A 26,805-nucleotide genomic window follows, 5' to 3' on the forward strand; every position below is an offset into this window, starting at 1 on the left:
GGCAATTAGCCTGGCCTATGAATGAACCCAAAAAGGACTAGAATGAACTGAATATGGTATTTAGTTTAAAACAAAACAAATGATTTCAACTCATTAGATTATGACTAAATTCATAATTACCAAGTGCCTTTAGTATATATAAATATTATTATAGCTTTTACAGTATGTCTTGTAGGGCTGCTAATGTGTCGATCCCACTTAATATCCTAACTGTTATTTCTAGAAGGCATAACATTATCACTATTCGTAATGGCAACCCTAATGATCCTAAATTCACACTTCACTTTAGCCAGCATAATACCAATCGTCCTATTAGTGTTCGTAGCCTGGGGGGCCGCACTCGGATTATCCTTACTAGTGATAGTATCGAACACACATGGCACCAACTACGTACAAAATCGTAACCTCCTCCAATGCTAAAATTTATTGTCCCTGTGATTATATTAATACCCCTGACTTGTTTATCAAAAAATAATATGGCTTGAATTAATGCTACAGCCCATAGCCTGCTAATTAGCCTCACAAGCCTGCTTCTTCTTAATCAGTTTAATGATAATAGCCTTAATTTCTTATTAATGTTCTTTTCCGACTCCTTATTTACACTGCTATTGATCTTAACAATATGACTCTATTAATGGCCAGCCAATCTCACCTGCTCAAAGAGTCACTGACCCGAAAAAAACTATACATCACTATACTAATCATATTACAGACATTTGTAATTATAACATTTAGTGTCACAGAACTAATTTTATTTTACATTATATTCGAGGCCACACTAGTTCCTACACTCATTATCATCACTTGATGAGTTAACCAGACAGAACACCTTAATGCAGGACTCTATTTTTTATTCTACACACCTGTCGGGTCACCCACTTCTAGTAGCACTAGTATATATTCAAAACACTACGGGTTGGGGCTTCCCTGGTGGCGCAGTGGTTGAGAGTCCACCTGCCGATGCTGGGGACACGGGTTCGTGCCCCAGTCCAGGAAGATCCCACATGCCGCGGAGCGGCTGGGCCCGTGAGCCATGGCCACTGAGCCTGCGTGTCCGGAGCCTGTGCTCCGCAACGGGAGAGGCCACAACAGTGAGAAGCCCGCGTACCGCAAAAAAAAAAACCAAAAAAACGCTACGGGCTCTCTACATTTCTTAACACTGCAGTGTTGAACCAAAGCATTACCCAATTCTTGATCCAACGTTTTCATATGACGTTTCATCTCCACCTTTGATTACCCAAAGCACATGTAGAAACCCCCATCGCAGGCTCTATAGTCCTTGCAGCCATATTACTAAAACTTGGAGGCTACGGCATACTACGAATCACAGCGATACTTAACCCACTAAAAGAATTCATAGCATACCCCTTTCTTATGCTTTTCCTATGAGGAATAATCATAACCAGTTCAATCTGTCTGCGCCAAACAGACCTAAAATCACCTATCGCATATTCTTGCATTAGTCATATAGCACTTGTCATTGTCGCTATTCTTATCCAAACACCTTGACGTTATATAGGAGCCACCACTTTAATAATTGCCCATGGCCTCACATCATCCATACTATTCTGCCTAGCAAACTCAAATTATGAGTGAGTCCATAGCCTAACAATAATCTTAGCCTGAGGCTTACAGACCTTCCTCCCACTAATAGCCGCTTGATGACTGCTAACAAGCCTAAGAAACTTGGCCTTACCCCCAACCATTAATCTGGTCGGAGAGTTGTTTGTAGTTACATCGTCCTTCTCATAATCAAATATTACCATTATCTTAATAGGAGCCAACATTGTAATTACAGCCTTATACTCTCTACATATACTAATTACAACACAACGCGGTAAATACACACACCATATTAATAACATTACACCCTCCTTCACACGAGAAAATGCCCTTATAACCGTTCACATCTTACCCCTCCTACTATTGTCACTAAATCCCCAAATCATCCTAGGCCCCCTGTATTGTAAATATAGTTTTAAAAAAAACCCACTAGATTGTGAATCTAGTAACAGAAGGTTGAAACTTATTTACCGAGAAAGTATACAAGAACTGCTAATTCATGCTCCCATGCGTAACAGTGTGGCTTTTTCAAGCTTTTAAAGGATAGTAGTTATCCGTTGGTGTTAGGAACCAAAAAATTGGTGCAACTCCAAATAAAAGTAATAAACCTATTATCCTCTTTCGCTCTAGTCACACTACTTATATTAACAATCCCAATTATAATAATTAACACCAATCTTTACAAAAGCGATAAAAATCCATCATATGTAAGAAAACACTGTTTCCTGTGCTTTCATTACCAGCCTAATTCCAACCACAATATTTGTTCACACAGGCCAAGAAATAATTATTTCAAACTGACATTGGATCACTGTTCAAACTCTTAAATTAACACTTAGCTTCAAAATAGATTACTTCTCAATAAAATTTGTACCCGTAGCATTGTTTGTCACATGGTCTGCTATGGAGTTCTCACTATGATACATGCACTCGGATCCCTATATTAATCGGTTCTTCAAATATCTACTCCTCTTCCTTATCACCATGTTAATTCTTGTTACCGCCAACAACCTCTTCCAACTTTTTATTGGGTGAGTGGGGGTCGGAATTATATCTTTCCTGCTCCTTGGGTGGTGGTAATACCGGCAAACAGACGCAAACACAGCCGTTCTCCAGGCAATCCTATATAACCTCATCAGGGATATTGGATTTGTTATGTCAATAGCATGATTCCTATTTAACCTAAACACATGAGACCTGCAACAAAATTTTTTTTTTCTTAGACCCATCTCCCTTTTTATTTTTTATTTATTTATCTATTTATGGCTGTGTTGGGTCTTCGTTTTTCTGTGCGAGGGCTTTCTCCAGCTGTGGCAAGCGGGGGCCACTCTTCATCGCAGTGCGCGGGCCTCTCACTATTGCAGCCTCTCTTGCTGTGGAGCACAGGCTCCAGATGTGCAGGCTCAGTAATTGTGGCTCACGGGCCTAGTCGCTCCGCGGCATGTGGGATCCTCCTAGACCAGGGCTCGAACCCGTGTCCCCTGCATTGGCAGGCAGACTCTCAACCCCTGCGCCACAAGCCCCCTGCAACAAATTTTTACATTCGACTTACATCACTCAAATCTCCCCCTCATAGGGCTTGTACTAACATCACTCAGATCTCCCCCTCATAGGGCTTGTACTAGCTGTAGGCAGGAAATAGCTCAATTTGGACTTCACCCTTGACTCCCCTCAGCAATAGAAGGCCCTACTCCTGTATCAGCCTTACTCCACTCAGGCACATTAGTCGTGGCAGGAATCTTCTTGCTTTTTCGATTTTACCCTTAACAGGAAACAACAAACATTCAAACAATAGCACTATGCTTAGGAGCCCTCACCACCCTATTCGCAGCAATAGGTACCCTCACCCAAAATGACATTAAAAAAATTGTCGCTTTCTCCACTTCAAGCCAGTTAGACCTAATAATAGTAACAGTTGACATCCACCAACCCTATCTAGCATTCTTGCACATCTGCACACATGCTTTTTTAAAGGCCATACTATTCATATACTCCAGATCTATTATCCACAGCCTGAACGACAAACAAGATATTCAAAAAATAGGAGGCCAATTTAAAGCTATACCTTTCACCACAACAGCCCTTATTATTGGAAGTTTAGCACTGACAGGAATGCCTTTCCTCACCAGCTGCTAACACGTCTTATACCAACACCTGAGCCCTGCTAATAACGCTAGCTGCCACCACCCTCACAGCTGTCTATGGTGCTGGCGTTATCTTCTTCCCACTACTAGGACAGCCTCGTTTCTCTCCCTTAACCTCAATCAATGAAAACAACCCATTCTTAGTTAACTCCATCAAATGCCTACTAATTGGAAGTGTTTTTGCCGGATTCATTATCTCCAACAACATCCGCCCGACAACAGTCCCTCTAGTAACTGTGCCCCCATACCTAAAATTAACTGCCCTTAATTTCAAGTGCTGGTACAGTGCCCTTTGTACCAGCACTTGAAATTAACCTTAACGCAGGTTAAATTTCTTAACGCAGAAAACTTAAAGTTTATTTGCCCCTCAAATACCCTCAAGTTTTCTAGTCTTTTAGGATATTTCCCCACTATCATGCACCGCTTACCTCCCTACTTAAATCTATCAATAAGCCAAAACTCAGCATCCTCCCTCTTAGACTTAATCTGGCTAGAAAATATTTTACCAAAAACCACATCCCTTATTCAATTAAAGCTCTCTACGCTAGTCTCAGGCCAAAAAGGCCTTATCAAACTATATTTCCTGTCGTTCCTTATTATCCTTATCCTTAGCATGCTTTTATTTAATTACCATGAGTAATCTCAATGATAACCACAGCACCAATAAACAGCGATCAGCCAGTAACAGTTACCAACCAAGTACCATAACTATATAATGCTGCAGTCCCCATAGCTTCCTCCCTTAAAAAAACAGGATGACCGGTGTCATAAATAACCCAGTCCCCCAGCCCATTAAACGTAAACACGACTTCCACCTCTTCATCCTTTAAAACATACAGCACCATTAAAAACTCTGTTATCGGGCTTCCCTGGTGGCGCAGTGGTTGAGAGTCCGCCTGCTGATGCAGGGGACACGGGTTCGTGCCCTGGTCCGGGAAGATCGCACATGCCGCGGAGTGGATGGGCCCGTGAGCCATGGCCGCCGAGCCTGCGCATCCGGAGCCTGTGCTCCGCAACGAGAGAGGCCACAACAGTGAGAGGCCCGCGTACGGCAAACAAACAAACAACAACAACAACAAAAAACTCTCTATTATCAATCCTGAAAGAAATGCCCCCAAAACAGTCTTATTAGAAACCCAAACTTCAGTATACTGCTCAGTAGCCATAGCTGTCGTGCAATCAAATGCAACCAGTATCCCCCCTAAATAAATCAAAAACACCATCAAGACTAAAAATGAGCCACCAAAATTCAACAGTCCCGCACCCAACACCACTACCCACAGTCAACCCAAAGCCCCCATAAATAGGTGAAGGTTTTGAAGAAAACCCCACAAAACTAATCACAAAAATAACACTTAAAATACATACATGTCATCATCATTCCCACATGGATTCTAACCATGACTAATGGCATGAAAAATCATCGTTGTCATTCAACTGTAAGAACACCAATGACCAACATCAGAAAATCACACCCACTAATAAAAATCATCAACAATGCATTTATTGACCTCCCAGCCCCATCAAATATCTCGTCATGATGAAACTTTGGTTCTCTATTAGGTATTTGTTTAATTCTACAAATCCTAACAGGCTTGTTCCTAGCAATACATTACACACCAGGCACAATAACTGCCTTCTCATCAGTAACACTCATCTGCCGTGATGTTAACTACGGATGAATCATTCGATACATACGTGCAAATGGAGCTTCCATATTCTTTATCTGCCTTTACATTCACGTAGGACGTGGCCTATATTATGGATCCTACACCTTTCTAGCAGTCATAGCCACTGCATTCATAGGCTATGTGTTACCAGGAGGACAAATATCATTTTGAGGAGCAACAGATATTACAGCCTGCTTTCAGCAATCCCATACCTTGGCACTACTCTTGTCGAATGGATCTGAGGCGGCTTTTCTGTAGATAAAGCAACACCTATGTGATCTTTTGCCTTCCATTTTAGTCTTCCTTTCATCATTACAGATGGTAGTAACTTGGACCATCTACCATCATTACTATAGATGGTAGTAACTTGGACGGAGTTTCTGAAGTGTAAATGGAGAGAATGGGCAGAGTTGAAAGATACCTAGAAGGTAACATATAGATGATTTAGCCATGACCTGGATATGATAGGTGAAGGGTAAGAAGATACCAAGGATTATGCAGGAATCTGGCTTATGAGTAGATGTTGGTAAACTGATCTCTTCTACAGTTCCATAGTAATTCCAGCTGAAGAATAAACAGATGATGGAGCAAGTATCTCATGATCAATTTGGTCATGTCACATTTCAAGAAGTGCTGAAATTTTATATATGTATATGAAAATATATTTAGTTTGGATATGCATATATATATATATATACACACATATACCTATGTGTATGTATACAAATATAACTTGGAGGTTTCCCTGAAGATAATATTAAAATAATACTTTTCATTTTTATGTTCTGAACAAGTTGAAAAACAGCACAGCTATCAGAAGAATGGAAATCTAATAGCATGCTTATTCCAGGATTGGAGGGTGGGATTATGATTACCAATAGCCAAATATGAGACCTTTAATACTGTCCTCACCCCAGGCCACTCCCTAAAGTGGCCTTGCATAAGAGAAATTGGCGTGTGAGGCAGATATTAGGCTAGCTACAACGCAAACCACATCTTCATGTATAAAATCCCAAGAGCAGGGCTGGGTTGGCTCCACAATTGGTTACGAAAACCAGGCCCTGGACCTTACATTTCCTAAAGCATAGCAGTCACAGGGTAGAAGGGTTTATAAAAGGCTATAACAGGACAACAGGAAGCAGATCTTAATCCTGCTGAGTATAGAAAAGTGAATTTTTAGAAGTCTCGCAGTTCACCACTCATAAAATCCACACCTCCCCCACTCCTTGAATGAAAAGCAGTGGAGAGAAAATCCAGGCAACTACTCCCTCTGTGTTCCTGACTCTTGGAGACTAAAGGGGAAGCTTCCTTCTGAAACCACACCCACACCCACATGCACGCACACATGCAGATTTGGTTTATTTTCAATTGACAAACACAGAGTGAGGCAGTTCCAAAATATATTGTTTTTCTCTTCACTGACACCAGCAGTTTACTGGTTTAATTTAAGCAGCTACATTTATGAAACATTTTGAGTGTACTGATGTTGAGATGACCTCTGTCTTGGGAACGTATGGGATTTATACTACTGTTAAGCATGAGTAAGAATGTGTGTGTCCTACTGGGGCATGTGCCAAGGGAATCATGATCCTCAGTGAAAGCCTCACTGTACCGCCTCAGAGGCAGTGCTTCTTAACGATGGATTTGAATTGAAATTTATGTGTAGATATTCAAAACACTGAAGCCCATGCTAAGCTACTTGAGATTCTGCCTCAGATGATTGGGGCTGGAGTTATTTTCATACACAGTCACATTACTCTAAGGATTCCTGATTTAAATGTGTAGGAATAAGAAATGATTAGATCTTTGGAAATAATCTGAATATCCTTTTCAATTCTCTAACTGAAAGAGGTTAAGTTTCTCTTCTTTCCTTCTCTGAGATGAGCTTAATGTAACTCTTCTTTGTGTCTCAAATGCCACCCTGAGCCGTTTGGATAGATTACTGGATTGAGTAAGTGAATGGGTGGATGCATAATGGGTGGATAGATGAGCGGAGACATGGATGATTTGGGAGATAGATAAGTGGATGGATGGATGAGTAGGTAAATGGAGGAATGCATGGATAATAGGATAGGGGGTATGCAAGTGGAAGGATAAATGATGAGTGGATGAGGTGACTAGTAGCTGAATTGATGAATGAGATGAGTGAATGAATGCCACATAAGGGGACACCTGAGGAAGAGGAACAGTAAACCTTAAAACAACTCCTTGCAAAGTTTAATTTACCAAATTGCCCAGAAAAAAAATTTTCCCATGTTCCATAAAATGTGTTATTTAGAAGACATTTATTCATTCATTCATTATCCAGATATGAGTTTCTCAGAATTAGATGGTGATCACTGACAGAGGAATACACTAAGCCCTCTGGAGGCTAAGCAGATAAAGCTAAGCGATAGCTTCAAGACATGTGAAATACACATTTTGACCCCCATTTTGACAGCTACAATTACAAGTCATGTAACCTCTCTAACTGTAAGGATAGACCAGTGACATATTAAGAAGGCCAACAGAAAATTTGAGGTTTTTTTTATTGTGTTTAGAGAAGCTGTATAGCTAATGAATTGGGCTACAAAGCCCAATTCTGCTGAAACCAAAGTGACAGCTCTACAAGATAATTATTCCAAAGACCCCTCAAAAAAGTTGTGCATCAATTTTTTGCATTCATTACCTCATGTAAACTTTAGAAGAACACTTGGACGTTGTTAAACATCCTAGTACTATTTTACTAGAAAGGAAATCCCACAGAGGGATTAAGTTAATTATCTTTGTCAGGTTCTTTGTAGCTCAAAATTTTTAAGACTATGCTATCCTCACAAGAAAATTTGATTAATCAAGACATTGATTTGAAAGTTTCTTGTTTTCTTTCTGTGTTATATGTTGTGGTTTCGTGAAACATTTCTCACATGAAAAATCCAGTTTGCATTTCAGCATTTTTGTTCTTAGTCATATAGAGGGAAGGAACAAGTTTAATGTCCCATTACAGTTTACTATCATTTGGGATACAATGAAGCCCCGAACAGCGTAATTAATGGGGGAAAAGCTGTGCATTATCTTCTTATATAACCTCAGATCAATAGTCTTAATTAGATGAAGGTTTTGGAATCAGGCATATGAGTACCTACTGCCAGATTCTAGTAAGGTAACTTTGGGCCATAAAGGTAAAGCCTTTTTAAGGTTTTCTTGCCTCCTTTGCTGAGTGGTAGTAACAATAATACTTAAAGAGCTTTGCAAAGTTTAACAAAATAACATGTGAGTATCAGCACAATTCTTAGCACATGGTAAATATTCCATAAATTTTCACTGTTACTATTATTCCCGTTTTACAGATGAAAAAACTGAAGATTTGAGAAAATAAGGGTATTGGTGATAATCTTAGAGCTAGTAAATAGAAGAGGAAAAACGAAACACAAGTATTTTAAATTATATTTCAGAACGCTTATCAATACCCTTAATTATAAACATTTAATAGTAAAGATTGGATAAAGGAGTTTATGTGACTGTTCCTGTAGATTTGTGCTTCGGAGCCAACTGTATTTGATCCTCACTGGTGATTTTAGTCATTATCCTAATTAGCTCAGTAAAATATATTTAAACATTAGGAAAATAAAATTTGTGTTGTTAGATTACAGAAAATTTTCAGTCTCCTTTTTTCACCCAGTAGTACAGTTTGGAAGCCAGTTTTTTTGTAGCATGGAAAGAAACTCTACATCCTTCTTGCCATTCGTAATAAAAGTAATTCAAAATTGAAAACCGCCGCCAGAACCTTATGCCATCCTCCATTGTAGCGCATACCCTATTCACATGGGAAGTAATTGCTAGTTTATGCATGATATCCCCCCTACGGTACCTATTCTTGGAGGGCAGAGTCTGTATCTTATGCATCTTCATAATCCTCATAATTTGCATATTGACTACTACAGGATGAATGATAAATATTTGTGGAATCAAATTGAATTGATTTGAATAAAAGTCATCATTTTGTTAACAATTTGGCATTTGTACTGGCAACTGAGACTGGGGAGAATTTTAGATCTGCTAATAAGAAAACTAAATATTAAATAATGCAGCAGTAGCTTGACTAAAAAATGATAATATCTCTCTTTAATCATAATATAAATTATTATTGTTATCATCATCTTTCTCTTTTGTTGGACACCAACTATGTGCCTTGATCACATTTAAAAGTGTTTCCAATCCTTACAAAGACCTTCTAAGTCATGTTGTAGTATAAAGATAATGCATTCGATTAACAAGTTTTTTTGAGAGGTTAATATTACCAGGCACTTTTCCAGGTGCTCATGAGATTCATCAGTGAACAGAAGTTTCCTACTTGGTTAGAGTTTATGTTCAAGTAGGTGTGACAGGCAATACTCAATAAATAGAAAAATAATTTATGTAGTATATTGGAAAGTTAAGTGCTAGAGGAAAAATGAAAAGTAGAGAGAAATAGAGGATGGGCAATTTCAGGCAGGAAGTAAGGTAGTTTGCAATGCTAAAAGTCTAGAAAAACTCTTTAAGCAGATGACACTTGAGCCAAGAATTAAAAGAGGTGAAGAATTTGAGAGAGATAAGAGTGGGCTTTGGAATCATCAAAATATGAGTTTGAATTTATTTCTTCTACATATTATCTATATAGTTTGCTGGACCTCCACAAACTTGTTTGCACATCTAGTAAAACCAGTAAAGAACACTTACTTTGTTTAGCTTTTTACCTATTAAATATAGGTATAAATTGCTTAGAACTTGACCTGCATGTATAAGCACTATTTAATGTATGTTTTAAAAACAGAAGGTGCTTAAAAAATGTGGATCATGTTATATATAATTGCATGAGGGCTGAGATATTGCCATAGGTTGCGAAGCTCTTTGTTCCCTTTCTGGATGAATACCACACTTCTAGGACTTTGGGTATTCCCTAGAGTGTAGCTTACCCTGTAAATGCCAAATCCTGTGTCTTTTGTTCCACTTTTAAATTCAAGTGAAAAGAACAAAATAGGTCTGTTGGGAAAGAGGCCTTGGAAATATATTAAAACTCCCTACTAAAATGCATTAAAATGAGTTTAAAGGGGAAAAAAAAAGTACACATCTAGAATAGCAGGGAATTTGACAAGCTGGTATGTAGGCATTTCAATACCTGCTGCTTTCAACAAAATTCACTTAGTAGAATAAAAATTTTGAAAGGATGTTTGGAACATGTATCCAGAGCAGCTGCTGTACTTCGGCAGTGACAACATTAAACAACTGACTTCATCCAGCTTTCAAATGGCAGGAAGATTTACACAAATAGAGGGGACTATGACATTCAGGCAGATTCACGTAGAAAAAAAAAAAAAAACTATTCAGAATATTTACCTCGGACTTAATCCTGACACCTACAAAATTTTGTGCTGGATTTAATCCACTGTCCCTTCAGCACTCCTGTCAGTAATGTTAATAAACCATCAATTCCTGTGCCTGTTAGAAGGAAGTGCAGCCATTGTCTGTCATGTCCATTAACTGCCAGAGAGAAGAGATTTACGTGATGGCCTGAATGGGCTCCTGGAGGAGCATTCTTTGGACTGTTAAAGTGAGGACTAGAAATCCTCAAAATGTTCAACTAGATAGTGAGTTTTTGTAAACACGGAGGCTCTTCAGACACACATCAGGAAAAAAAAAATAAAAGTGCTTGGAGAAAGATAAGAAACCTGTTATTTTAGTACAGTATGTAGTGTTAGCATCAAATTTACTCATTTGCCCATGTGTCGATCCAATATTTATTACACATCCACCAGGTACCTAGCACAATTTTAACAATTATCTCTTCAGTGGTTGGCAAAATGGAAGCAGTCCCTGTTGTGAACAAGACTGTTGTCTAGTGAGGGTATGAGACATTAACAATCAGATAAATGGATGGGTGACAACTATAATAAGTAGGGATTAAATTTAACTGGTATATATTAATATAGGTGTGTAAATTGTTTAAATATTAAAGCACTTATGTACCAGCTGGAAAATAACCTTTGTCTCCTTCATCCTGGTCCTTCTCCTGGAATCCTGTACCTCCCCCCACACACACACTAAGCTGTCATTCATCGATAAATGGCTAACACTTATTGTAGCAAAATGGCTCTGCCATGACCACCTGATAGCCTTGCATATCTCCACATAAGTCACAAAAGCAAGGCTAATGTGAAGTGTAACCCAAGTCTTGGTGGAATGCCCTGTGATCCTCCGTGGGACACAGAAGTATAGGTAGTCTTGTTAGAAGCTGTTGAAAGACTGCTTCTCATTTCCCTCTGTACCTTGCAGGAGGCTGTGATGGAGCAACTTCCTGTCTTCCTAATGCCAGTGAGGCATGGGACTTTCCATATCACACCACTCCCCCTTCTCTGGGTAAAACTGTAAGCTATGAAACTGCTGTCCTGTAGTTTAGAGTTGAATCACAGTGGCAGAGAGAACGACCACCTGTGTTGTCTGTCATGTGGCACCCCACGTTTGATGTCATCCACTGATACTAGAGATGTGGATTGCCAATGCCATGCTGATCTTCCTTATGCTTTAAGTATGCGTAATAAACTGTCCAAATTGATTTTGGCTCATGTCTCTTTCCTGGCTGAATCTATGAGACTGTGGCAAGTCTCTTAGGAGCTGTCACAGTGCTGCTGCTTAGAGACTACGTGACTGCTTGACACCCATCAAGCAGAAAATTCCCAGGACGCTGCTCCAGCATTGAGAGTAGAGTCACATTTATTGGTTCATATCTGTACCATATCATTTTATATTTTGAATATCACAACTGGTGAAAGTACTAGAAAGGAAAATATAGTATCTCACAAGAGAATATAAAAAAGATGCTAAAATTATGTTTGCAATTCAGAACTGGATCTTGGTGAGAATTAGCATTTCAACTGTAATCTAAGGGGTGAGTAATAACTGACCAGGGGAAACAAAGTAGTGGGAAATTTTCCATGATTCCAGGCAAAAAGAACAGGTACACGTGATGACCCTGAGGTGTATAAGAATATGCTTCATTCAGTGAACTATAAAGAAGGCCAGTGAGACATTGTATAGTCCATTAGGTCAAGGTATCTCTTCTCTTCTGACAGCCTAGTAAAATGCATGCAATTCTACTAGTAAAGTTGGAGTTCCTGAGACACTGCATAAATGCCAGTATAATTTTGTTGTCTCACTATGTGGAAGGCACATTGATAGATTTAGTGGTGAATACAGAAATGTTTAAGAAGCCCTTTAGACTATGAGCTTCATAAAGTTAGAGATGTTGCCTTGTGTTGTGTTTGTAACTAATCTCATATCAGAGCACAGAAAATAATATCTGGTAAATGAAAATGTGAGAAAGGGAAGGAAGGAAGGAGTGAAGGTGGGGAGGAAAGGAGGAAGGGTGAGAGGTCCTCTACTTAGAGGGGTATAAAGATTATTGGGCTTCCCTGGTGGCACAGTGGCTGAGAGTCCGCCTGCCGATGCAGGGGACGTGGGTTCGTGCCCCGGTCCGGGAAGATCCCACATGCCACAGAGCGGCTGGGCCCCTGAGCCATGGCTGCTGAGCCTGCACGTCCGGAGCCTGTGCTCCGCAACAGGAGAGGCCACAACAGTGAGAGGCCCTGCGTACCGCAAAAAAAAAAAAAAAAAAAAGGTCAAGTTTGATTTTACACACACACATATATATAATCTTCAATTCCTTTATCACCATTTATTGAAGTTATTGTTTTTTACACATTGAATTATTTACATTTTTATCTTTTTCAAAAGTCAAATGGCTATGTATGTTTTCAATTGACTGTATTTGTTTGAGTAGATTTCTGGATTCTCTTTTAATTTATTTCAGTATATGTCTATTCTTATGCTAATACTACACTGCTCTTATTCATGTAGCTTCAGAATTAGTCTTGAAATCAGACAGCGTTAAGTCCTACACTCCAGTGTTCTTTAAAATATTATTTTAGATACAAGTTTTAGGACCAGTTTAGTAAATTTACAGAAAAAAAAAAAAGAAATCCTATGGGAATGCTAACCTGGTTTGTAGTTTACCTATAGTTTAATATGGGGAGAACAGGTATCATAAGAATATTGAATATTTCAGTTCAACAGGATTTAATGTTTCAATTCATAGACATGGTATCTTTCCACTAATTTAGAATTTCTGCCATTTCTGTCAGTAATGTTGCATAATTTACAACATACAGGTTTTTCACATCTTTCATTAAATTTTTTCTAATAATTTTAAATGTTTTTTCCATTTTTTTCACACTCTTCTTCCATTATTCCAATACACATATTAGTGTTTTTAATATTGTTCTAAAGATCTCTGAGACCCCCACCATTCATGTTTTTTCAAGCTTTTTTTTCCTTACAGCTTTTCAGAATGAATAATTTCTCTTGATATCATTTCATATTTAGTAACTCTTTCTTCTCATCCGCAGTTTTTTAATAAGTCTATCCAGTGAAATTTTTCTTTCTAGAATTTCCATTTGGTTATTTTTTTTTTTTTTTTTTTTTTTTTTTTTGGCTGTATTGGGTCTTAGTTGCCGCACACGGGCTTTCTCTAGTTGCGGCGAGCGGGGCTGCTCTTCGTTGTGGTGTGTGGGCTTCTCATTGCAGTGGCTTCTCTTGTTATGGAGCATGGGCTCTAGGTTCACAGGCTTCGGTAGTTGTGGCTCACAGGCTCTAGAGTGGAGGCTCAGTAGTTGTGACGCACGGGCTTAGTTGCTCCGCAGCATGTGGGATCTTCCTGGACCAGGGCTTGAACCCATGTTCCCTGCATCGGCAGGCAGATTCTTAACCACTGCGCCACCAGGGAAGCCCTGGTTCTTTTTTATAATACAGTTTTTCTGCTAAAATTACCTATCTCATCACTAATTAAGAACATGTTACCTTTAATTTTTTGATAGTATTTTTAATAGCTGCCTTACAATATTATATCCAACATATGAGTCATCTAGATATTGGCTACCATTGTCTACTCTTTTAACTTCGGGTCATACATTTCATTTCTTTGCATACCAGTAAGATTTTATTTTGTGCTAGACACTGTCACTTATATATCACAGAGATTCTGGATTTTATCTTCAGAAGAAGATAATTAATTTTTGTCCAATAATACAGTTAAACACTGATATTTACCTCAATGTAGAGTTGACTTTATATTTTGTCATTGCAGATATGTGAAAAGTCCGTGATAAAGCTTAAGTTTCTCTCACTTAACTGAGCTGAATCTCCAAAAATCTTCCCCCAGCCCCACCTCCCAGAATCGTATCTAGGTTTTGATTTAGACTTTCTTAAGGCAAGCCTAAAAGTGGACTTTATACTAGGGCAAGACGCAGCAAACTTTTTCTGTAAATTATCACACAGTAAATATTTTAGTCTTTGCAAACTTATATGGTCTCTATCTCAACTACTCAATTCCACCATGGTAGCACAAAAACAACTAGACAATACATAAATAAATAAAGGTGGCTGTGTTCCAATAAAATTCTATTTATGAAAACAGGCAGGGACTTCCCTGGTGGCCTAGTGGTTAAGAATCTGCCTGCCAATGCAGGGGACACAGGCTCAAGTCCTGGTCCGGGAAGACCCCACATGCTGCAGAGCAACTAAGCCCGTGCGCCACAACTACTGAGCCTGTGCTCTAGAGCCTGCAAGCCACAACTACTGAGCCTGCATGCCACAACTACTGAAGCCCGCATGCCTAGAGCCCGTGCTCCGCAACAAGAGAAGCCACCTCAATGAGAAGCCCGTGCACCACAACAAAGAGTAGCCCCGCTCGCTGCAACTAGAGAAAGCCCTCGTGCAGCAACGAAGACCCAACCCAGCCAAAAAAAATAATTAATTAATTAATTAAAAAAAAAAACATGCACATGTTAAAAAAAAAAAAAAAAGGCAGTAAGCCAGATTTGGAATTTGGGCTGTAGTTTGCCAACCACTGCTCCTGTGCAAGGCTGTTAACCTAAAGGCTGTCGCTTTGATGCCTGTGGTGTTGATAACGTTTATGAATGTGGAATGCTGGCATCCTTTTGCAGTGCTCAACCTCTAGGGTTTCTGTTCTGCTGTGAGTCATACAACAGTTTCTTTGTGATTAGCCTTGTGTCATGTATTGCTCTGTGTATGTGCAGTCCAACTCTCAGCCAAGGACTTGCAGGAACATCTCCCAACAACCGGACTTTTGGAGGCCCTGCCCTGCTCACCTCACTTTTCTCTGCTGCTCTGCCCCATATACTCCAGCCATTTAATCTGCCCCAAACTCTGATCTCTGCCTCCACAGTTCAGTCCAACTACAGTGATCTGCTTGGACCACAGCCCTTTGCACTCAGGTCAGGAAATTGTCCTCAAGTAGAAAGCTGGAGTAGTCATGAGTCTTACCTAGTGAGGTTCCACTATTTCAAGGTTCACAGCTGGGTATGATTAGCTCATAATTGTTTATGAGAGGAGGACTAGTCCAAAACCAGTTACTGTGTCATGTCAAGAATCTTTAATCTTTTTATTCTTAAATAACAAAAATATAAATATCTAACAATAATTTAATTAATAAAAATGAATTTTATTTACTCACAATAACCAAAAATACAAATAACCAAAAATACAAATTCATTTGACTTCAGATGTGGTTTGACTGTGAAGTTTTCTAAGTCACCAGATCCTATCCTGTCTATTTTATATGCTTTGCTTTCGTCTACAGGACAAGTTTAACCTCATGTTGTCCTCTTTTATTTTATAAATAATGCCTATTAGAGCTTAGACTTAAACATCCTCATACTGTACTACCAAGAAAAAGAGAATATACTTCTTATTCACTCAGATGAAGAGAGGCATCTTTCACTGCAGAAGCCACCAGTAAATATCTTCTTGTCTCTGGCCTGACATTAATTAGATGTCCAAACCCAATACAATTGTTTGACTAGGAAGTTGATATAGAGTAATTGCTTTAAGAAATTGCATCCTCATCTCTGGAACTGAGTGTTGAGATATTTTCTCCTAAAATAATATGGCTGAGAAAGAGTGTGAAGCAGTCACCTCCAAAGTCTAGGCATTTTTGAGGGGAGAAAGGGAATCGATATCGAGAACATAATAAAAACTTATTCACGATAAGTTTTCTTTAGTGACCATAATCACTACAATGCATGTACACATAATGGCAATAAGATATTTATAAGAATTTAACTTTGAGAAAAATTATGTGTATCTGCTCTTATTTCCCAACGAAAAGCCTTGCTGAACTTTATAATTTTTACATATTAGCATTGACTTTTTTTTTTTTTTTTTTTATTGCGGTACGCGGGCCTCTCACTGTGTGGCCTCTCCTGTTGCGGAGCACAGGCTCCGAACGCGCAGGCTCAGCGGCCATGGCTCACGGGCCCAGCTGCTCCACGGCATGTGGGATCTTCCTGGACCGGGGCACGAACCCGTGTCCCCAGCATCAGCAGGTGGACTCTTAACCACTGCGCCACCAGGGAAGCCCTAGCACTGACTTTTAATAGCACTTATAACCAGACGTTATGTAAACTATTCCTGTGCAATTTGAGATCTTTGTTCCTTTTACATATATTAGTCATTCAATTCCAAGTGTCTCAGAATTATAACCAAGTTATTAATGTTGAAATGAACAGGTGCTGCATCAAACAATCCGACGGCCTAATATAATCTTGGTGCTAAACTTTATACTTTTATGGGAGTGAGTAGAAGCAGGCAGGAGTTTTTGACTTTCTGCCTCCTTTACTGAGTGGTAAAGTGTAACGTAGAGATGACGGTGGTGGTGTTTTGTTCTGTGTTATATCTCTCGAATATTATCCACAGCTTCTAGGTTAGTGCTGCCAATCAGGGAGCGTGTGCTTCATAAATACTAACAGATGCATTGAATCATGCATTTCAAAAAAGCAATCCTTTTATTATCCTTTCACCAAATACCTAGTACACCCTACTGAGTATTTGAAAACATCTCTGTTATGAATTTATTATCCTCGTTGGATGAATAATCTTAAACACACAAAATTCCACCAGTCTTCTAAGTGGTCTCCAAACATTTCTAACCATAAAGCATATTAATAAACTTTAAACACATATAATCTGATATATGTATTGGTTATAAATTATATACACTCACATCTTTAGTGGTTAGGAGGACCAGCTTTGGATCCAAACTGCCTAGGTTTGAGTTCCAGATCCGTCATTCCCCAGCTGTGTGACCTTGAGCAAGATATTTAATAAATCTGTGTCTCAGCTTCCTCATTTAAAAAGGATGAAAGACATACTATGTACCAAATAGAGTTGTTATGAGGAATATATATCTCTCTCACAAGTTTAGGCTGTTGTTATCTTTTATTATCATCTTATTATTTTACTTCTGTATTATGTACATTATAAACATAAACAAAATGAAAGGAAAGCAGTGGTGAAACAGAAAATACGTAAAAATAAGTTCTAATATTTTTATATTAGAACAACCACGGAATATTTTAGAATAAAAATGTAGACTACAGAGTATTTTATAATGCTACCTATTTTACATTTTTTAAATCTAAATTAAAATTTAGAATTTCTAACGTTTTCTTCCCACACTCCAATGGAACTTGTACTCACTATCCCTATTTCTGCAAAATTTGCTTCAACAAGCCTGATTGAGGGTTCTTATTGGTACCAAAATGTACAGCAAGTATCATCTTATTAATAACAAAGTAGCAAACATATTGTTAGAAAACTTTAAAGATTTCTGACCTTGTTTTGCTGATGCCACCTAAAAGCTTATTGTAATGTTGGCTGTTACTTCTAGGCCCCTCAGTGACCCCCCCTCCCAATCTAGTTCTCTACTGAGTTATATCCTCAACAAATGAGTCACAGCAGTCTTGTAAGATTGCTTATTATAACTCTGTAGTGGCTAAAACACTAGGAGATGGCTCTGTTCTGAATTCCGTATTCAGAGTCTGTATAAACGCTTCCCTGATCTGGCCCTAGCTGGGACCATGTCCAGGTTAGTCTTTCCAAGCAAGAAGCCCATGCCAGAGACGAGTGTGGCTAGACATCATTATGCTGATACCCCTGTGGTGCTTCTTCCTATGTTTTATCAGAAGATTAAAGAGCTGAGACCTTAATTAGCATTCAGAAGTCTGTACTGTCCCTCATCTCTTCTCAATTTAACCCAATATAGTCAGGGATTTAATTTCTTTAAATGTTGACTCATTATGTCTACGGCATTGCTAACTGATAAGACTCCATGGTGACAAAAAAAAAAAAAAAAAAGGTTTAATTTCTTTATCTTGGCATCTAAGCTATTTATCAGCCAATTGTATTTCAATCACTCTTATAGAGTATGTGAGAAAGAGAAGAATTATTGTGCATATCTTTAGAGGAAAGTCAATATATTTTTTCTTTTTTTAAATTTATTTTATTCAAGTATAGTTCATTTATAATGTCTTGTTAATTTCTGCTGTACAGCAAAGTGATTCAGTAATACACACATATATATATGTTATTTTTCATATTCTTTTCCATTATGGTTTATCACAGGATACTGACTATAGTTCCCTGTGCTATACAGTAGGACCTTATTGTTTATCTATTCTCTATGTAATAATTTACATCTGCTAACCCTAAATTCCCAATCCGTCCCTCCCCCAATCCACCTTCCCCCTTGGCAACCACAAATCTGTTTTCTATGTCATGGAGTCTGTTTCTGTTTCGTAGATAAGTTCATCTGGGTCATGTTTTAGACTCATACATAAGTGATATCATGTGGCATTTGTCTTTCTCTTTCTGGGAAAGCCAATATTTTGACTTGCTCCTACTGCTTTCTGTGTCTCGGTGGAAAAACACACACACGCACACACATCAATGTAGCCTAGGTGTTATACTTAGTTTAAAATGAACTGTGATTTTGTGCCACATTTTCTTGGCTCCTGAAAAACAAATTGATTCTCCGAGTTGAATTATAAAACCTTTTTGTTATAATTTTATATTAGAACCTGTTGCTTGGAAAAACCCTGCCGCATGTGTGTCTCTGGTATGTTTACTCTCTTTGGTGATGATAGTTTTGGAGCCAACTTTTTTTTTTTTTTTTTTTTTTTTTTAATACCTGGCTGCCGGAAGTCTTGGAACAAATTTGCAGCACAGTCAAAACAAATGGATAGAACTTCATGGCCTCATCATCAGTGCCTCCTTCTTCTGTCGCTACCCATAATCTACTTTCACATCCCATTCACAAGACATATATGCTTTCCGTAGATCTCATGTGTTTAATTTATGTTTGATATTCTAATACATTTAGTGTTAAACTCATTTCAGGTCCTTTTTAGGTATAAATGTTTTCATATGCTACAAATCTCAGGGAAATTCACCAGAAAATTAGAAAGAAGATACCTGGATATTCTCACCTAGAGGGGAAGTAGAAAAGGATTAAGATAATCCTTGTCCCAGTGAGTTTTCAGAAATATTGAATTACACACCTAATGTATAAATAATGAATTAGAACCTTGCAGATGTATGCATTTGCCAAAATTTTGTAAAATGGTTCATTAAAATTTCAGATAAAATTTAACTGTCTACATTATGTCCTTTCTGTTTGCTTCATGCTACGACTATACATTTAGGTTGCTTAGGAAAAAAAGACAGTTTTTGCATTAAATACAGCATTGATTTCATCCTTCATAATCTAGCCCAATTTAAGGTGGATCCTCGAGAAAAACAGCAAGGAACAGCTCCAGAATTGATAGACCGGACGGCAGAGCCGAGCCAGGCTCCAGTGTTTTGTGGTCTATAAAAACTTGGAGCTGTGGAGCTTCACAATTTTTTGAGTAAATTAAAAATTATCATATGGACTCTAGCCTCTCATGTTATCAATCTCAAATGAGAAAATATACTTACATAAAGATTAAATGTTAGGGTTTTTTGGTGTTATTCTTATTAGGAAGAATACTCTGACTTCTCAGGCCCCCTGTGTTCTCTATTGCAGCTTAACACACTCTCAGCTTAGCAGTTAGAGTCTCATATTGAGATTTTCACTTTACGTGCTTGCTGCCTTGTGTGTATTTTCAACCTATGTACACAGATGATGTTTCCTTCTTAGTCTGAACAAAACTAATCACTTTATAGATACTTATTCAAAGATTGGATGTAAGTGAAAGCTACTCTAGATTCACGACTACCTCCCCTGAAATAACCCTATCCTTTTTTTCATGTGAATTAAATTGACAAAGCACATAAATGACTTAAAACAGACAAAATTCACAATCCAGTAAACCCTCCTGTCTTTCATAGGTTTTCTCATGCTTTAAAACCCACAGACCTGTTTTTATTTTCTATAATTTTATAAATACGATATATGATTTTTTTTAATGTAGCTTCTGATTTATTAGCTCTGGAATGGGACTGGAATGTTTACATTTCTTTTTTTTTGTGGTATGCGGGCCTGTCACTGTTGTGGCCTCTCCCGTTGTGGAGCACAGGCTCCGGACGCGCAGGCTCAGCGGCCATGGCTCATGGGCCCAGCCGCTCCACGGCATGTGGGATCTTCTCGGACCGGGGCACAAACCCGTGTCCCCTGCATCGGCAGGCGGACTCTCAACCACTAAGCCACCAGGGAAGCCCCGATATATGATTTAATCCAGTAACTGATCCTTTCAAAACTAAGACTGAAGTATGATAATATGAGTCCAAATCTGCAATTCCTGTGGTTACTTTTCTTACTGTTTTTGTAACCTTTTGTATCCCAAGATCTCTTGGCTAGATTTTACCAAGTTCAATGAGTTCTTAGAAGCGGTAAATACTTGAAATCCTGGGAACTAATGGCAATGAGCTTTCAAAGGCATATACGCTATTTCTGTTGGAATTCATTCTACCTGTCCTGATACAGGCTTCCTGGATGGCTGCACACCCTGAAGTCATCGTTTTGTGGGAGTCCCTTGGTGTGGATGACAGGATTTAGGCTGAAACCCACACAAGGAGGGAGAGGGATGGAGGCAGGAGGACTTGTAACTATGTGGACCCCCCGCTCTGGACTGCAGATAATGAATGACAGCATCTTGAGGAGAGAGGCTGCCCACCTAAAGGACCCTGAAGATGAAGATATCATGACATGCTTTGTGGGGGTAGAAAGGTGTTCAAGACATAGGCGATTTCGGGGCAGCACTAACGCCCTTCCAGCTGGTGACTGAGAATGTTGATTGGCACTGAGGCTCATGCTGACACTCTTGCCCTCTTCCCACAGGAGTTCCCAGGAACTTGCCTACAGCCACCAGGGCTGTGGGGATGGCCACTATCCCACTAAGGCCCACGCGCTGCCCCTCCCTGTCTTCCCTAACTCCTGTCCTAGGCCTAGAGGCTGGGGACAGACAGAAGGACCACTCTTCTTCCTTCTTTTGGGCCTCAGTCCTGTGGACAGAAGCTGGCTCTGGCAGGGCCTGCGGTAGCAGGGATTGTCACAGGGGAAGTAGAGTGCTCCGAGGTTGAGGAATGCAGCTGGACCCAGGGCAGCCGCAATGCAGGGCCAGCAGAGTGGCCCAAGCCTGGGCCAGGAATGCAAGACTGAGGCCTATGGTCCTGAAGCCCTCCTGATGTGCGGGCAGGTGGCCAGAAAGACAGAGACAGACAGGCCAAGGGGGGCCCACGGTTCAGAGCTTATGAGAGTCCACTCACTTGGAGGTGCCCTCAAATTGCAAACAACCCTCTTCATCAGTCCTCTCTCTCTCTCTCCCTCATTCACAATGATTTTATTTTCAAACATTATTGTATATTTAGAAGTGCACATATATATTTCATGTACATGATTAGGTTACTGTTTAAGGGCAACAATTGCCTACTGGAAAATTATTGTCCACAAGAGTCAAGTGTGGAAAGTAGCACAGATCGATTTAGGGGATGGAAACTATGCATGGACACAAAGAATGGATATAGGTTTTCATAATCAAGAAAAATATCCTCACCTTCTCCTCCTGCCTAGGTGCTTACCATAAGGAAAGGAAAAAAAAAAAGGTTATTCAAGGACAATGGTGCAGGGCGCTATTTTCTAGACCGTGAGGGAGAGAAGGGAAGAGCAAAAGACAAGTAGGCACTTTGGTGGTTGGCTACAGCCTTGCTACAAGCCCACAGCATTGTAACACCCAGGATGGAGATCCAGAATGGGGACGTCCTGGTCACTGCAGAAGTGATGAGCCCCTCTGCTGACTTCTCCCAGGCGAAGGCGAACTCAATCCCCTTGCCTCATAAGACCATCAGAACGACCCTCTGTTCCTTCCAGACTTAAATTCTTTTCGTTGGCTAAATGTAGGAGACTGACAAAAGCCAGAGGTGTAGCGAGGCTCTGAGGCATGAGGGGAGGCTGGCCCTTCTGCAGATCCTGTGTGAGCCTGCAGAGCATCTCTTTGTCAGTATATAACTATAGTATATACAGTAGCTAGGCATTGGTGGAGGCAGGACTTTAAAACACATCTTCCAAATCTGAGGCTCTTTTCTTTTAGCAGTACAGTTGTGACATTTGCAAAGATACAGAGATACGGTGGGATAGTTATACTGGTTTAAAAATAAAAATAGAAAAAGAGTGAATACTATTGTATTGGGCTTCTCAGGGTGCCTTAACAAAATACAACAGAATGGGTGGCTTAAAAAACAGAATCTGTTTTCTCATGGTTCTGGGATCAAGGTGCTGGCAGATTCATTTTCTAATGAGAGCTCTTTCTGGCTTGCAGATGGTGCCTTCTCACTGTATCTTCCCTCTGTGTGAAGGTGGAGAGAGGTGTCTCTTCCTCTTCTTATAAGGACACCAATTCTGTGGGATCAGGGCCTCACCTTTATGACCTCATTTAACCTTAATTACCTCCCTAAAGGCCTTATCCCCAAACACAGTTACATGGTGTGTGGGAGGAGTGTAGAGCTTCAACATATGAGTTTTAGGGGGGGACAAAATTTAGTCCATAGCAACTAGAAACATGACTGATGGATTTATACCACAAATATTTTCTGGGACATGAGCTGGAACTTTGCAACTAGACATTTTGACCCAGTGAAACATTTAGTGTATATTCATCCAGAACAACATTTTCTGCAGCTTAACCAAATGACCATGTAATAGAGTATTTTTAACTTGCATTCTAAATGAATTTCACAAGGTTTTTGTGTCTTTGTTTTTCTAATTCTTTGGCAATGAATGACAGATACTTAAAGTGGAGGGGAAAGGTTATAGAATTTACTAAAAAGATGTACCTCTCTTTCATTTTACAGGCGCAACAGCTTACTGATCTGGAACGAAAATTAGCTGTGGCGAAAAATGAACTGGAGAAAGCAGCTCTTGACCGGGTAAGTTGACGTCCATGAGCCATCAGACTTTGGTTGCAGAAGATGAAGCTAGGTGTACTCATTGCTGCTCTTGATTTATCAATGCAATTCCAGATGCTGTGCATGTAATATGGTGATAGAATTCATGAGTGTTTGATACTTTCTTTGGAACCCAATTCTTTTCTTGTTTTTGCTGCTATAGTAAATCTACTCAAGGTTGAGGCTCTGTGATTGCATGGCTTTATTTTTCACTTTACTGGTACACTTGCTCTGTAATACAGTGAATAAACATACTTTAAAGCATCAACAAAGATGTCATGTATTAACTTTGTATGAATGAGTTGTAAAGCAAATGGAAGTAGTCATTGACACTTTTTATTTTGGAAATCTTAAAGTCCTGGAGGAAGAGGCATTAAAAGAAGAAAGTAGCTCTCTTAAGCAACTCTGTTTATACAAAGATAATGCAAGAGTGGCTGACATTCCATCTTTATAACAGCCTTATTGAAATAAAATTCACATGCCATAGAAGTCACACTTTTAAAGTTCACAAAGTTGTACTATCATCAACATTAATTCCAAAAGGTTTTCTTTGCCTCTTTTTACCTCATTTCATCTACTTCATTTTATTTTTGTTAATGCCTCATTGTGTTACAGTTGTACATGCTCAGAATAAACCACAACTCCCATCTGATGCCTACCTTTGCCTATCAATACTCTTCATATGAGACATGCATGGAGAATAAGGAGTTGGTATTTGGAAAGGGAAATATAATATGGAGGAAGGAATTAGTCCTAAAATTTAGAATTATGGTTCTGCTTCTTTATAGTTACAGTATTTGGCAAAATTTCTTAATGCCTCCTTTCATTTTTAAATCAACTATATAAAATTGTGGGAAGTAAATATTCCTTTTTTCTTTAGTTCACTCAGAACAAAAGGGTAAAATGATTTTAAAATTATTTCTTTGTTCACTCAGCAACCCATTTACTGAATCCAATGTAGTTTTCTCTAATTCCTAGAACATATATCTAGAAAATATTAATATAAAAAACTCTAAATCTGAAAATGAAATCATAGTATTTCAGACTTGAGAAGACAAAAAACACCCACATTGCTCTCAGTCAGAAACATGAAAAGTCTATGATGTAGCAACAGGGCCAATCCAAGAGTAATCTGCATTTTAACAAACATTCAATGCATCCCCTGCCTGAGATTAATTCTTGATTAGATTGGAGTTAGCCATCATTCGGTCTAACAATGGAAAAATAAACCTTCTCTATATATCATCTGGAGAATTTTTGGTTCATTTATACACAATATTTGGCATGTAATAAAAATATTTCTAGGGCTTCCCTGGTGGCGCAGTGGTTGAGAGTCCACCTGCCGATGCAGGGGACACGGGTTTGTGCCCCGGTCCGGGAAGATCCCACATGCCACGGAGCGGCTGGGCCCGTGAGCCATGGCTGCTGAGCCTGCGCGTCAGGAGCCTGTGCTCCGCAACGGGAGAGGCCACAACAGTGAGAGGCCCGCGTACCGAAAAAAAAAAAAAAAATTCTAGACATGTAAAGAGAGAATACAATCTGGCCAATATAAATAAAGAAGACAAGAGATGTACACCTGGAACTGATTCAGATATTGGAATAAGAAAATAAGTACTCAAAAATTTAACAACTATTATATACATATATACATATATATGCATAATATTTCTATGGGCATGTATATAGCATTACGTATATTACAATAGAAGAAATATAAAACAGGTAAAAAGACAAAACTTTTCACTAGACTTGGAATCTATAAAAAAATCAACTAGCTATTCTAGAATTAGAATAGTATAATTCATGTAATTAAGAATTTAACTCATGTATTTAATAGCAGAATGGATGATTGGACATAGTAGAACTGAAAACTAGTGAAATGAAAGGAAAATTAATATCAAATACCTATACTAATGTATAGAAAGTACAAATAAATGGAAAGTAAGCAGAAAAAGTATAAGAAATGTATAAGACAATTTCAAAATTTCTAAATTATATAATTGTTGTGCCAGAAGAAGTGACAAACAGAGCAATATTCAGACATAATGGCTAAATATTTTCAATAACTTTGAAAGATATCAACCACAGATTCAAAAATATAAATAATGCACGGTCAGATTAAACACAAAGATAACGCACTTCATAGTCAAATTGTTGGATATAAAAAGATGAGCTAAAATAGAAAGTGAATAGTAAAATGGTAGATATCAACTTAAGTATGTTAGTAATTAAATTTTTAAGTGGTTAACATATTCCAAGTACAAGGCTAAAATTATAAGGCTACATTAAACAAAAACTTTATGATTTATACAAAAGACACCTTTAAATATAAAGAAACAAAAGATCTATAAGTAGGAGAATAGGGAAAAAAAGATGAACTCTGTATACAGTAATACAAAGAAAGCTTGTGTATCAACATGAACATCATTAAAAGTAGACTTGAAGTAAAGGCTTTTTAGTGATAAGAAGAGAGTCTCATATGGATCAGTCCAGGAGAAGAACATTGCAATCCTAAATCAGTATGCATACAGCAATATTTCTTTAAAATGTACATAAATTTTTAAAAGTACACTTAAGACCCATATATTTTTTTCATTATCTGCTATATTTCAATAGTTTATTTAAAGAAAATACTTAACCTCACCAGAAAAGTGGAAACGAGAATAAAAACAATGAGATAGCATCTCAACATTATCAAATTGATAAAAATTTTAAAGTCTGGTGATACCAAATTCTGATACATTAGTAATGGGAGTAATTATTAAAATCAGTTTTTAAAAGTGTGTACCTTAGGGGCTTCCGTGGTGGCGCACTGGTAGCGAGTCCGCCTGCCGATGCAGGGGACGCGGGTTCGTGCCCCGGTCCGGGAAGATCCCACATGCCGTGTAGCGGCTGGGCCCGTGAGCCATGGCCGCTGAGCCTGCATGTCCAGAGCCTGTGCTCTGCAACGGGAGAGGCCACAACAGTGAGAGGCCCGCGTACCGCAAAAAAAAAAAAAAAAAAAAAAAAGTGTGTACCTTAGAATTTTCACTTATCCATATGTACCTGGAAACGTGCATAAGGACATTAAATACAGCAGTGTTTGTATTAATAATAAAAGGAAATAATTTAAATATTTGCTGTTAAAATTAATATATATA

General features: G+C 38.7%; 1 protein-coding gene across 1 annotated transcript in view; it reads left to right on the forward strand.

Annotated features, from left to right (window-relative positions):
- The window catches only part of LUZP2 (leucine zipper protein 2), a 444,380-nt gene that overhangs the window by 368,315 nt on the left and 49,260 nt on the right, over positions 1-26,805 (forward strand). Inside the window, exon 8 of the mRNA XM_082660248.1 lies at positions 23,573-23,647. Within this exon, the coding sequence (XP_082516374.1) occupies positions 23,573-23,647 (75 nt within the window). The remainder of the gene's footprint in view (positions 1-23,572; positions 23,648-26,805) is intronic.

Source organism: Grampus griseus (genome assembly GCF_964374135.1).
Source record: "Grampus griseus genome assembly, chromosome: 8".
Lineage (NCBI taxonomy): Eukaryota > Metazoa > Chordata > Mammalia > Artiodactyla > Delphinidae > Grampus > Grampus griseus.